Source organism: Equus przewalskii, chromosome 4, assembly GCF_037783145.1.
Source record: "Equus przewalskii isolate Varuska chromosome 4, EquPr2, whole genome shotgun sequence".
In the NCBI taxonomy this organism is placed as follows: domain Eukaryota; kingdom Metazoa; phylum Chordata; class Mammalia; order Perissodactyla; family Equidae; genus Equus; species Equus przewalskii.
Window position 1 is genome coordinate 79,910,271 of NC_091834.1, and position 12,906 is coordinate 79,923,176.

Sequence of the window (12,906 nt, forward strand, 5' to 3'; positions counted from 1 at the left end):
AAAGGGAATTTTAAAATTAATGAAAAAAGTCTCTATATTTATGTTCTCTTTATATTAAGAGAAAAAACCTCCAAGGAAAAACCTCTCTATATGCATCACAGGTTAATGCACAATTTGGGCTGCTAGTGACTGGAAGCCATTGCCTGTGTGACAGCTTCATGCCTCAGTGTTAAAAATTAGAATGAGGCCAATTCTAGTGAATAGAGGTCCACAAGGACAATTGCTGTTTTTGTTGGTTCCTCTGGTACCAAGTCTAAGAATAGAAAAAACCTGGCAACACAACAGAACCGTCTTTTACTGCCATCTTTCCTTTCAGCATAAACTGAGGCTTGTGTTTACGGAGGGAGGTGAAAGGTATTTCTTCTTACTGTCCCTCAGTAAAGGAGCTTAGATCAATTACACTGGTGGAACATATATTGGAGGTAGTATATTTAAAATTAATTTAAAATGTAAAAGGTTTTTAATGCCTTTTAATATAAGCAAAAATTGATTTGTTAAAATGCTTTCAGATATTAGATACAATGATTTATCACTCCGAGTCTGTATTATAACTTCCTTTCCAAGTATATTGATTTTTTATGCATTTTGGAAGAGGAAAAAGAACGAAAGGAGTTTACCAAAATTCTTCTTCACCATCCTTCTTAAACAGAATTGGGTCCATCATGTGAACAGAGACTATTTCAAAACAGTAGAAATTTTTTTTCCAAAGTGGTAGGATTAACAAATTAGAAATATTTCTTAAACAACAAAGGACAGGTCGTATTTTTCTAAGCTGTGTTTTGCTGGGTTGAAACATGAAATGTCAAATATTTATAATATTCAAGGGACTGGCCTGGTGGCACAGCAGTTAAGTTCCTACTTTTGTGGCCCTGGGTTCGCTGGTTGGGATCCTGGGCACGGACATATGAAGCCATACTGGGGCAGGTGTCCCACATATAAAATCAATGAAGATGGGCACAGATGTTAGCTCAGGGACAATATTCCTCAGCAAAAAGAGGAGGATTAGCAGTGGATGTTAGCTCAGATCTAATCTTCCTCAAAAGAAAAAATAGTACTATAATATTCAAAGTTAATTACACTGAGTTATTAAAATATTGGAAATATTGAAATGGATTATGAATCTTATTTCAGATTTTGTATAACATAGGAACTTCTTTTTCTTTTTTTTTTTTTTTGAGGAAGATTAGTCCTGAGCTAACTACTGCCAATCCTCCTCTTTTTGCTGAGGAAGACGGGCCCTGAGCTAACATCCATGCCCATCTTCCTCTACTTTATATGCAGGACACCTACCACAGTACAGCTTTTGCCAAGCGGTGCCATGTCTGCACCCGGGATCCGAATCAGCGAACTCTGTGCTGCCCAGAAGCTGAATGTGCGAACTTAACCACTGCGCCACTGGGCCAGCCCCTAGGAACTTCTGTATTTGTTGTTAACACGAAAAACTTAAAAGGTGTATTTCACTTTAGATTCAGAGCCCGAATAGAATTGATTTAAAATTTAAAGCACTTCTAGTTAGAAATTTCAACATTGTATAAGTTAAAAATGGAGCAAAAACCATATTTGTTACTCTTTTTTTCTCCATGTTTTTCGATTAAGAATTTTCTTATATTCTAAAGTGTTTAATCAAACTCAGAATAAATGTCTCTGTGAAAAATTTAATTTTAATTTTGAGGCTGTTTTGCTCTTACAGTCACTCATTCTGAGTACTATACTAAGCGTATAACAATAATTACATGTATTTTTCCTAGCTTGTGATATGAAGTATCTTGCATTTTGGTGTATTTTCTTGTACTCAAGATTATCTGACTTCAGATGGGGAACTCTATTTCAGCTCCCCCTTTGAATATAAAGACCATCACCTGAGGATTAGAACTAGGCTGGCTGTCAGTTATACATCTGCTATTAGCGCCCTTGTTATTTTCCATGGAACAAAAAGGCAACATGAAAGAGTGTTTTTGCTACTAGTGTCTGGCTTTTATACAGTTACCATTGTAACTGCGATAGTGGAAGGGAAGAGCAATACAGGCTGTATGGTGAAATCCACAGATGACCCAAAATCCCAGTGGTCTGTAGACAGAGGCAGGACAGCATTGCCGTTAAGAACAGACACTGGGGTCCAGCGTACTTGGATTCAAGTCTAAATGCTCAATAGCTGTATGACTTGGGCAGTTCATTGTTCTTTGGGCATCAGTTTCATTGTTCTCATCTGTAAAATGAGGGTTGTTAGAGGTGTAAGTAAATGTGTGTGTGTGTATACATATATATATATATATATATATATATATATATATACACACTTAAGGTGTATATATATGTTAAAGATATATATATATATAATACATGATACGTATATATTACCTTAAGAGAGAGAGAGATATTTACTTAAGATTATACATATATCTACTTAAGATATATATGATATATATATTTAAGATATGTATGGATATATACACATATTTACTTAAGATTTATATATATATATAATAGAGCAGTTATTGGCAGGTGGTAAGAGCTACTTAAATATTAAGTATTATTATGTTGCCTTATCATTTCTATATCTGAACTACTACTGAGTAACAAAATTGATTGATCTGATGGTGCTTTCCTTTCTCCACTTTTTCTTTAAAGGTCCAAAGTTGCAACAAAATGTCACTTTTAAGAGGTTGAGTAAACACAGAGCGAGGAGCCTTAGAGCAAGGTGCCGAGTTAATAGAGGGATCATCACTTCTTGAATACATATGAACCAGCTCTTTGTAGAACTAGCAGAGGGCCTGTTAATGGGCTTTTGTTTTAAGGATGTGGATTGATATTCTAGGGAGAGGACTGAGGAGAGCCCTCCTAACAACTACTACTAAAGCCTATTACTAAAACAGTAGCCTTGCAAATAAGTAGACTCTGAAATAAATCAAAACGCTAGAACGTAAGCTTCACGTAGACAGAGATTTTGTCTGTGTTGGCTCACTACTCTATCTGCAGAGTCCAGGCAAGTGCCTGGCAAATAGTGGGTGCCCAAGAACTATTTCTTGAACGAACTGAATGAATGAAAACCTTGACCTTTCTTTTGAATAGGATTAACATTAAAAGCAAGACCAACAAAAATATAGCAGGCTTTCCCACTTCCTGACAGATTTCTGGCCTGAGAATGCTGGTAAGCAGGTGGGCAGGGCTGAGGAGCAGCATGTGACGGGCATGAGTACAAATCCTTACATGTAGCAAGTATTTAGAAGTCATGAATTTGGTTAAGTAGTCACAGGAACGTGTGGTGTGGAGTGGAGCCACACTTAACTCAGATTCATGCACATGTCACATGTGAATTACAAATATTCTGTTGAGCATCTGCCTAACTTTAATGTCTACACTCACACTTTTTTCTCCCCAGGGTTTTCAGAAATCTTTTACCTGTGATCAAATGTCATAAAGTGACACTTTTCTTAAGTGATATTCTCTGCATACATTTAGCTTACTTTTAACAGTTTCTACTCAAGCTTTGATGGGGTAAAATAATGTTTGACATGATCCATTTTACAGATGGGGTTGATTACACAACATTACTTATAATTTAACTCACCTCAGATAGTGGATTAAGATAATATAACATTCTTAGAACTACGCCTGATTTAAATCTAAATGCATATCTGTGTTTACGGCCATAGCAAACATTCTTTTAAAAGACAAAGAAGTCCCTTTTTATAGCATAGGCGAGCTAATAATTTGAATAAGAAACAATTCATATTACACATTGTAAGTTCTCCTAATTATCTTTGTAATGAAAACTGAGAAGCTATTAGTCATCCTTAGCTAAGCCATACTCAATTCTACTTGTTTTTTCTAAACATAATAAAAACAGCAAACAACCTTAAAGTACATTATTAATTGATTAGACATGTTTTCTTAAAATGGTTTACATTGCCTCATTTAACTTTGGAGCTTTCAGACGTTAATAATGAGTCATCAAAAAGCTATCATTGATTTATAATTCGCCTTACCACATCAGCCTTGGCTCAAGAACTCTGTGTGGGCCCAGAAGGAAAAAGAAAAATTTTTACAAGTGAGCCATGGCAGAAATATGCTGAAAACATATATCTGTATTCACAGAAAACAATTAGGCCTAACACAATTAGGGCGAACATTCAGGTTCATTTTATTCCAAGGAACGTTTCTACTCTTGAAGCTCCCTGTGGAAAAGAGTCCTTACCCTTAGAACACTACTGAGGGTGCTATAATTTCGCTTGGCCCTTGGACATGTAAGGTAAACGTTTTACATTGTTGCACAGTAACAAAAATTGACAGCCATAGAAAACACAGGATCTGATCAACGTTAACACAATGGATGCTTAAGGCTAAACCACACTGGAAAGTAATCATTTCCACGATGGAGATCAAATATCTTAACACAGTGTCATCTGTCGGAGTTGCTAGAAAAGATTTCTTATGTAAAAATGGATTCGTAGGATGTCTTTTCACATTGGTCAGTTTCTTTTCACACGTGTGCTAGACGGAGGCACTTTAAGAGCTATCAACTCTTATGTCAGGAGTACTCGACACTGAGTTTCAGCAGTTATTGGGAAATACGGCAAGGAATTAAAATGAAATTGGATTAAAAAGAAAGTCAACAAATCATTAAGTCAGAAAATTTCCCCAAATCTTGTAAAAATCACTAGTCTCTGATTCGAAGAACTTCCTCACCAAAAGAAAAAAAAAAGATTAGTAGCTATCACCCTCCTATGCCCAAGTAAGTGAACACTGCAGCTTTCCGATGTTAAGGTATAATGGTCTTGCTGTTTGGGTTCATAAGTGTTTTAAATATTGACGAGTTAAGTACTTTGAGTTACGTTTCGAGTAATATTTCAAAGTATTATATTATGCATAGGTTCCAAATAGTTAGAAAACTAAAATGTCGAATAAAACATGGAAGAATTTAGTAAAACGTAGAAAAATTAAAAGGCTAAAAAAACCATCACTCCGTTTTAAACGTGTAAAAATAAGTCGCATTCATTCGGGGGAATCAGTGACCCTTTTTTGGGAGTCTCAGTTAGTTGGTAGGTACTGCACCCCCCACAACACGTTGGAAAGTAGGTCCTGGTACACGCTCAGGAATATCCAGCCAGGTAAATACATCAGGGTGATGAGGCCCATGAAATTGAGCGGGTAGTGCGAATAGTCCCAGGAACAAGCGCCGCAGGTGCGGAGTCCCAGACCCCAGGACAACTCCCACACGTAGATGAAGATCACGTAAATGGGCACCCGCTTCCAGGTGCCCCAGCCGCGACTGTAGTGGAGGTGGACGTAGAGCTTGTCCACCAAGAAACTGCAGCTGCCGTACATAAAGAAGGACCAGAGCGACGTGTGGCCGCTGGCTGCCCCGTCCCCCTGCCCCAGCACGTTAAAGAAGAAGGTGAAGAAGATCTCATCCAAAAAGCCGTGCATTCCGAAGAAAAGAAAGCGGAACAGGTCCGGCAGCCCCTGGCCGGGGGCTCCCCTGGCACCCCTGGGGCCGCGGGGTCGTCGCCGCCGGCCACTGGCCGCCGCAGGGGCGCGGGTGCCCAGAGGGGCGGGGGGCGCGCCCCGCCGCTGCTGCGGCTGCTGCTGCTGCCGCTGGTACCGCAAGCGCAGGAAGCGCTTCAGGAACACTTGGCAGTGGTAGAGCGCCAGCACGTACTGCAGCGCCAGGTCCAGCGGCCCCGGCGCCGCCGCGCCCCCCGGCCCGCCGCCCAGGCTGAGCAGCAGCGCCTGTCCCGCCAGGGTCTGCAGCCCCACGTGCGCCGAGGGGTACAGGAGGAAATTGAAGACGAAGGCGCTGGGGCAGCGCCGCTGCTGCAGGTAGACCTTCTCCAGGGCGAAGTGGGTGAGCGAGTGCAGGAGGCAGCGGTAGGGCGAGGAGAAGCCCAGCATCCGGAGGTCCGGGCTGCGGGCGAAGCGCCGCGCAGAGGACTCGAGCACGTCCAGGGTGATCCCGTGCATCCCGTAGAAGTAGAGGCGCATCCAGGCGGGCAGCGCGGCGCCCTTGGCCGGAGCTTCAGCGGTGGACAGCGGCTCCGGGCGGCCGGCCGCTGCCTCGCCTCCCCGCCCGCCGGGGGCCCCCGGGCGCCGCGCCGCGCCGCCCCTCCGCGCCGGACCCTCGCTGTCCGCGTCGCTGCCCGCCATGGGCTCGGAGGCTGCCCGGGAGCCCGAGCCCGCGCCGCCGCCCCCGGGTGCGCGGAGGTGCGGGGCCGAAGGGCCGAGCCCCGCGCCGCCTCCCGGCCGCTGCCGGCCCCCGGGGGACGAGCAGGGAGCTCCGTCCCGGCCGCAGCCCGGCGGCAGCGGGAGCTGGTGCGCTCGGGGGCCGCGCGGGCCGCCGGGCTCGCCGAGTCCCCCCGCCGCGGCCCCGCCGCGCCCTCCCCTCCAGTCCCAGGCGAGGTCCCGCCGGCCGGCGCCCGCACTCACCCTGCGCGGCCTAACAGGCGCAGCGGCCCGGCGAGGGGCGGCGGCGCGGGGGCTGCGAGCAGAAATGCAGAGGCCGGTGCAAACCCCATCTCGGCCGCGGCGCAGCTCCGCCGCCTCGGCTGCGGGCTCTGGCAGCGTATCGCCGGCAGAGACGCCCCTTCCCCGGGCCCTCCCCATGCCCTCGCCGCCCGTCTCGACCTCTCCCGCCTCGCAACCCCTCCCGGCAGAGTCCCGCAGGGGGTCCCCCGAAGACAGCCGGCCCTGCTTCTCCGCCCCCTTCCGCCGCTCTGCCCGCGGATCCTGGGCTGTGCGGGAGGCGTTTGCCGGGGCGGAGGCACGGAGTGGAGAAATAGCTAACAGGTGTGACTGCGAGCTGCTGGGCATGCCCCGTATCGCGGGGACCAGGGCCTGGGCCTGGCTGGCGGAGACGCATGGCCGAGTGCCAGACCAGAGGCCAGGCCGGAGACCAAACTATGGTGCTGTATATTTAATATTTTTATTCAAAACCAGCTGTGTCCCAGCCACAGAGAATAAACCCGAGACTCCACGCCTGCCCGCCCCAGCGTTCCCCTGCGTCCGAAATGTTGCCGCGGGGCCTGGGCCACTTTTTCAGTCTCTCTCCCGGCCAGTCGGCTTTCCTCGGTTAGTTTACTCTGGGCTAAGGACAGAGATTCAAAGTCCCCCAGAATTTATGAAATGATTTGAGGCCAGTTGGGTCGGGCATCCTTCTGGGGGTCTTATATCAAGAATAGTACCTTCGCTCATACTGACACACCCCAATGCTGCTTTTTCTCCTTGCAGAACTAGGTCATCCCAGAAGTGGAGCATGGAATAGAGGGCGAGGATTTTTTTTTTTTTGGAGGTGGAGAGGGTGTAGGAATCCAGAAATTTGGTGTGTTGGGCTCTGCTTTTTTCTCCAGTTTTGAAACAGGCTTAGAATTGGAAAGAACCTTAGAGGTAAATTATACTGTTTACCTCCCCCCCCAACAACAAACAAACCACAAATCACGTCTAGGCAGAAACAAGATAACAGTTCAAGGAGGCTATCTGATGTTCCCTGGTAAGAAGAGATCAGGTGTTCCCTAACTGGAAGGCCTGGGGAATTTTTTTTTCTTCTGGAGAAGAAATATTCTCGTAACTGAGCTAAAAGGGGCTCATTCTGCTCATCCGGTGCCAATCAATTGCAAACAAGTCAGTGGTTGAGAAAGGAAAATTTATGTGATTAGTTAGCATAATCTGAAGATGGCAGACTAGTGTCCTGAAGAAGCTTCTTAAAATCATACAGAATCTGGAGGCAGTTATATAGGGGAAATGGGCAGGGAGGGAGCGGGGTTAGGGATGTCAGCCATCTGGTGTGACAAACTTCAAGGTGCCGCATTATCTCTTTCTTCTGTCCTTTGTGATAGGTACCAACGCAGAGTTTTGTTTTTCTTTTTCTGGAGGTCATCATGTTCCTGGGGAACTCAGAGAACAAAGTTATCGTCTTATGACAGCTGGGAGATATATAACAAGCAAGAGTCATAGAACTAGCAGACCAGGTATATTGCAAAAGCGAGAGGTGCTTAATTATCTAGGCTAGGTGTAGGCTAGAACATGTTCACAGAGACTGGTGAGCCAGAGTCGTAGTTACAATATTACTTCTTGTCTCTCAGATGGCTTCCCTCATGCTAACTTAAGCTCTAGATGTTACAATTTCCCCACTGTCAGTTGTAAATTCATGATCATATGAAGTACTCAGGAATAAAGCCGTTGACATCTTCTGGCTACTTCCTGCTGATGAGGGGTGCTGCAAGGGGGAAGTTTCTGGAAGCTTAAAACTGACAGTGTGGATCTAAGCATGCCTTTTAAATTGTCTCATTCTTTTTTGGAACCGAGGGTTAGTTCTGACCTTCGTTAAGGTTGTTTTGATGGGGACTGACAACATCGACGGAGACACCAGCCACAACATTTTCTACATTTCCAACAAAGAAAGAAAAGGAAAATGATGGCACATACCAGGACAATGGTTCCAATGGGGGTAGATGGTGAAGTTGAGGCAGCAGAGAAAAAGCAAGTCACGCCACTTGTGAATCCTGTACATGTATGTTCATATTTGTTGATCAACTGGACAATTTTCTTTCCCCTATTGTCTACTGTGGTCTGTACTTATGGTATACTTGACTACTTTGGTTTAGGGCTGCGTTAATTCTTCCTTCCTTACTCACTTTGTAAGATTTCTGGGAATCCTGTAAGCAAGGTACCAGGTTGATATTTCCAAGTGGCTTTGTTTCATAAAGTCCAATCTTTGTTCTTCAAAAGCTATCTTGTCATATCTGAGTCTGCATGTTTTTTTCAAATATGACATTCCAGTCAAAGCCTTTGCAATATAACCAGTGTTTCCAATTGTGTCCTGCCATAAGGAGAACAGATTCTTATTGAACTTATGCAACTAACTATATTGCCATGAATATAAGAATACTCACTCATCAAAAGTTTTTAAATTCTGGAGGGATCAGATAGGGAGAAAAAGATAAATACTTCAATTCTGTTTATAAAAGTATAATGTATCAAGTTGTTATGTCATAGTTAGCTTAAGAGAAAAGAGAAAAACTTTTCCTTAAACCTGAAAAAACAAAACATTAAAAAACAGCAGTATTTCAAAGGAAAAGTCATAAAAATTATAATCATCCTTATCAGTTCATTTAGTTTCATGTAACCAACTTGATATTCTGTGAGCAGTTTCATGAGGTCATCAATTTTTCAGTTACAGTTGTGTAATTTCTTACCCAGCTCGGTGTCATAATCTGAAAGTTTATCACAAACCTGCATTCTAGAGCAAGTGTCGGAGTCCTTTCCATGAGTCTCTCTGGAGGTGAAACATACTTGTTAAAAAATAAAAAAAAAGAATAAAACGACAACTGTTCGTAAATAACAAAATATTCAAAAATGGCAATTGACGAAGACACTTGGTTATTTTTGTGGCATACAACACTTTGAGATAACTAGAATTATGACTGGCAACCAGGACAGATCAGAATTTTTTGGAATGTTACATAATTTTTAAAATAACACTTATATTAATAACATTTACCCACACAATATAACCTAAGAGGGTTTATTATCACTTGTTGGATAATGTTTTCCATGTAATTTAATATACCAAATAAGTCTAATTAGTTTAATATCTCCCTCATTATGGAAAGAGAGAACAAATTCTTGAGAAGTCCCAGGGCTGATAGGGAGTTCTTAAAGTTTCTTTTTTTTTTTAAGTCAAAAGAAAGACTTTAATTTTGGCAGAAGTTCATCAAAAATATCAAAAGCTTTTAAAACACTTGGTCAAAGAGGAAACAATGCTTAATTATCCTCTTAATCAAGGTGACAACAGAAACAGTCAAAGGCCAACAGAGAGTTAGAACAGTAAAAAAAAACTCAATGGATAGACTTCAGTCCTTTTGAATACAGGAAATTATTTTAACAAAACATAGGGACATACACATTGTTGGTTCTCTCTTTTGGCTGTCTTTGGGCGTGACTCTAGATTTTGTGAAGGTAATATCTTTTCTACCCTCTTGGAGGTGTCTGATACTGCCAAACATATTTACTGTTTGGCCCAGTCAAAAACTGATGAGATATTTAAAATAAATTTTTAAGTAGCTCTGTAGTCAAAAATTGGCCAAATTGGAAGCTGATATTCAGAGCCTGATAGGAATTTTTATTTTTTTTAGGCCTTCTCTCCTAAGCTAAATAAAACTATGTACACAGAGGGAAAGAAGCAAATTAGGAAAGATGTAGTTAGATGGGTAGATCAACCTATGATGTCACTTAGGTAGCAACTCAATTTTTTAAAGAATTGACAGCAACTGTCCTGATCTTACAAATCTTTGCAAAACTAGAAGTATGCTCTAGAGAACTGAAGGAAAAAGAAGAGAAAAAGAAGTAATTTTCAAAACTACAAACTGTTTTACAGTTTGTACCTGTCTCATGGCTAAAATCTAAAACAAAACCATAAGGTCTCTGTTTACATCTCTCTCTATGTTCATGAATGTCTGTGTATATATGTTATAGATATGTGATATTTTCTGCCTCTGGATGGTATTGGCAAAATTAATTTGTAAAAGAGCTCTATTTTGTTGACTTAAAAAGAAACAAGAGTTTATATGGATTGAAGAAATACAACAAAAACTAAACCAAATGCTAAACCAAATGCTTTTCAAGTTCCCCTGATCTAGGATCAATCTTGAGTAAATAAAAGTTAGTTTAAGTTTGTTGATTTAATTAAAAAAGACATGTGTTTAGAGTTATCAACATTGAATATAATCAAACATTTCTGTCTTGTCAAAATAATCACCTGTGTTCCATGTTGTTTTATATCATGTCTTCAATTACTTAAGAAAACATAATCTTCTCTGTTAAAAAAAGCTAAGTTTTTGGGCCAGCTTGTTGGCGCAGCAGTTAAGTTCACGCATTCCACTTTGGCTGCCCAAGGTTTGCCGATTCGGATCCCAGGTGTGGACCTACATACCACTTATCAAGCCATGCTGTGGCAGGCATCCCATATATAAAATAGAGGAATATGGGCATGGATGTTAACTCAGGGCCAATTTTCCTCAGCAAAAAACCAAAACCAAAAATAACCGTGAGGAAGATTGGCAGCAGGTGTTAGCTCAGAGCTAGTCTCCCTCAAAAGTTTTAGGTCCAGCTCCATGGCCAAGTGGTTAAAGTTGCATGTGCTCCACTTCAGCAGCCCAGGTTTGCAGGTTCAGATCCCAGAGGAGTACCTACTCCACTAATCAGCCATGCTGTGGAGGTATCCCACATACAAAATAGAGGAAGATTGGCAAAAGTGTTAGCTCAGGGCTAATCTTCCTCAAGCAAAAAAAAGAGGGGGATTAGCAATGGATGCTAGCTCAGGACAAATCTTTCTCACACACATACATACACCACACACACACACACACACACACACACCCCAAAGCTACGTTTTACTTACAACTATTTAACTGTCTGTATTTGCCTAAGTCTTTGTCTCCATGTTAAAAGGATAACTAAATATTGTTTTACAATAAACCATGATCCCATTTGACCAAGTGTTTCAAATCCTTTTGATATTTTTGACAAATTTCCCAAAAATCAAATTCCAAATGAAGTCTTTTTGACCACAAACTGACTTTGGGATTTTCTAGAGAGCCCCTGGAACATCTCAAGAGATTTGTTCTCTCTTTTTATAAAAAAGGAGACGTTAAACTAATTAGGCTAATTGGTATAGAAAATTCCATGGGAAGCATTGTCAAATAAGAGGTAATATTAAGCCTCCTTTATGTTGCATTTGTATAGGTATATGTTATAAGTGTTCCATAAATTCTATGAAATTCCTAAAATTCTGGTACGTCCTGGTGTAATGTTATCAGTCATAATTCTAGTTGTTATCTTGAAGTGTTGTGGGTCACAGAAATAACCAAATATCCTTGTCAATTGCATCATAACAAACTCTCATCAGATCCTTCACCACGGCCATTTTTAACTCTTTTGTCATTTACAGTTATTGTTTTATTCAGATGCTTTTGCAAAAGTGTTTCTATAAAGTTATTTCATCTTCCAGGAGATTCATGGAAAGGACTTTGACAAGTACAGGATTCTGATAACTTTAAGATCATAAAACTGAATAGGGTAAGGATTTCCAGAACTGGTGGAAAAACTGGATTCAAGTAGAACAAGAATTAATAACATTGGACTGAATGAAATGAGGAGGATGATTATAATTTTTATGGCTTCCTGTTTGAAACATTGCTGGTTCTCTAATGTTTTGCTTTTCCAGATTTAAGGAAACTCTTTCTTTTAAGCTATCCATGACTTACAGCAATTTGGTAAAATATACCTTTGTAAACAAAGATGAAACGTTTACTTTTTCTCCCTACCTGATCCTTCCAAAGTTTGGAGACTCTTTAGTATTCTTTTGATGGCAATATAGTTATTTACATAAGTTTAATAAAAATATGTTGCACAATTAGAAACATTGGCTATGTTACCAAGGCTTTGACTGGAATATCCTATGTGAGGAGGATATGCATAGACTCAGATATAACCAGACAGCTTATATTGTCGATCACTATTCCTGCTGCACTTATGTAAATAATCAGGACAAGTCTAATGCAAAAAAATTAGTTTTACCAGGATTTCCCTTGAGGGAAAAAAATGGAAATAATTGTAGAGAGAAAAAATTATGTTTGCACATTTGTAGATCTTAGATTCTACCCCCGTTAATTGTCTTTGAGGTTTTGTTACATACTTATAAACTGGACTGGATCCTCAATTCTTCTGTTTTCTCAAGTATCGGGCTATGACTCTTCAAACTAACATTTCCAATTTCTCTCACCCTTTTGATTTGGCATGAGTAAGAATAAGGACTACCCTTGAATTTCCTTGGAAGGCACTATACCAGGTCCTCCTCACCATCCAGATGGCAGCAAAACTTTAGGCACTTGAGCCTTTGATATATATCTTACA

General features: G+C 41.6%; 1 protein-coding gene across 1 annotated transcript; it reads right to left on the bottom strand.

The window, feature by feature from the left end:
• Positions 1-3,739: 3,739 nt before the first annotated feature.
• On the bottom strand, positions 3,740-6,867 carry TMEM229A (transmembrane protein 229A). Its single transcript, XM_070616489.1, has one exon. It carries the CDS (start codon positions 6,805-6,807, stop codon positions 5,029-5,031), a length of 1,779 nt encoding a protein of 592 aa, XP_070472590.1. The 5' UTR covers positions 6,808-6,867; the 3' UTR covers positions 3,740-5,028.
• Positions 6,868-12,906: the final 6,039 nt, after the last annotated feature.

What these genes read in the sequence shown, in the direction of transcription:
- TMEM229A (XM_070616489.1), bottom strand. Translation starts at nt 6,807, where the DNA reads ATGCCCAGCAGCTCGCAGTCACACCTGTTAGCTATTTCTCCACTCCGT.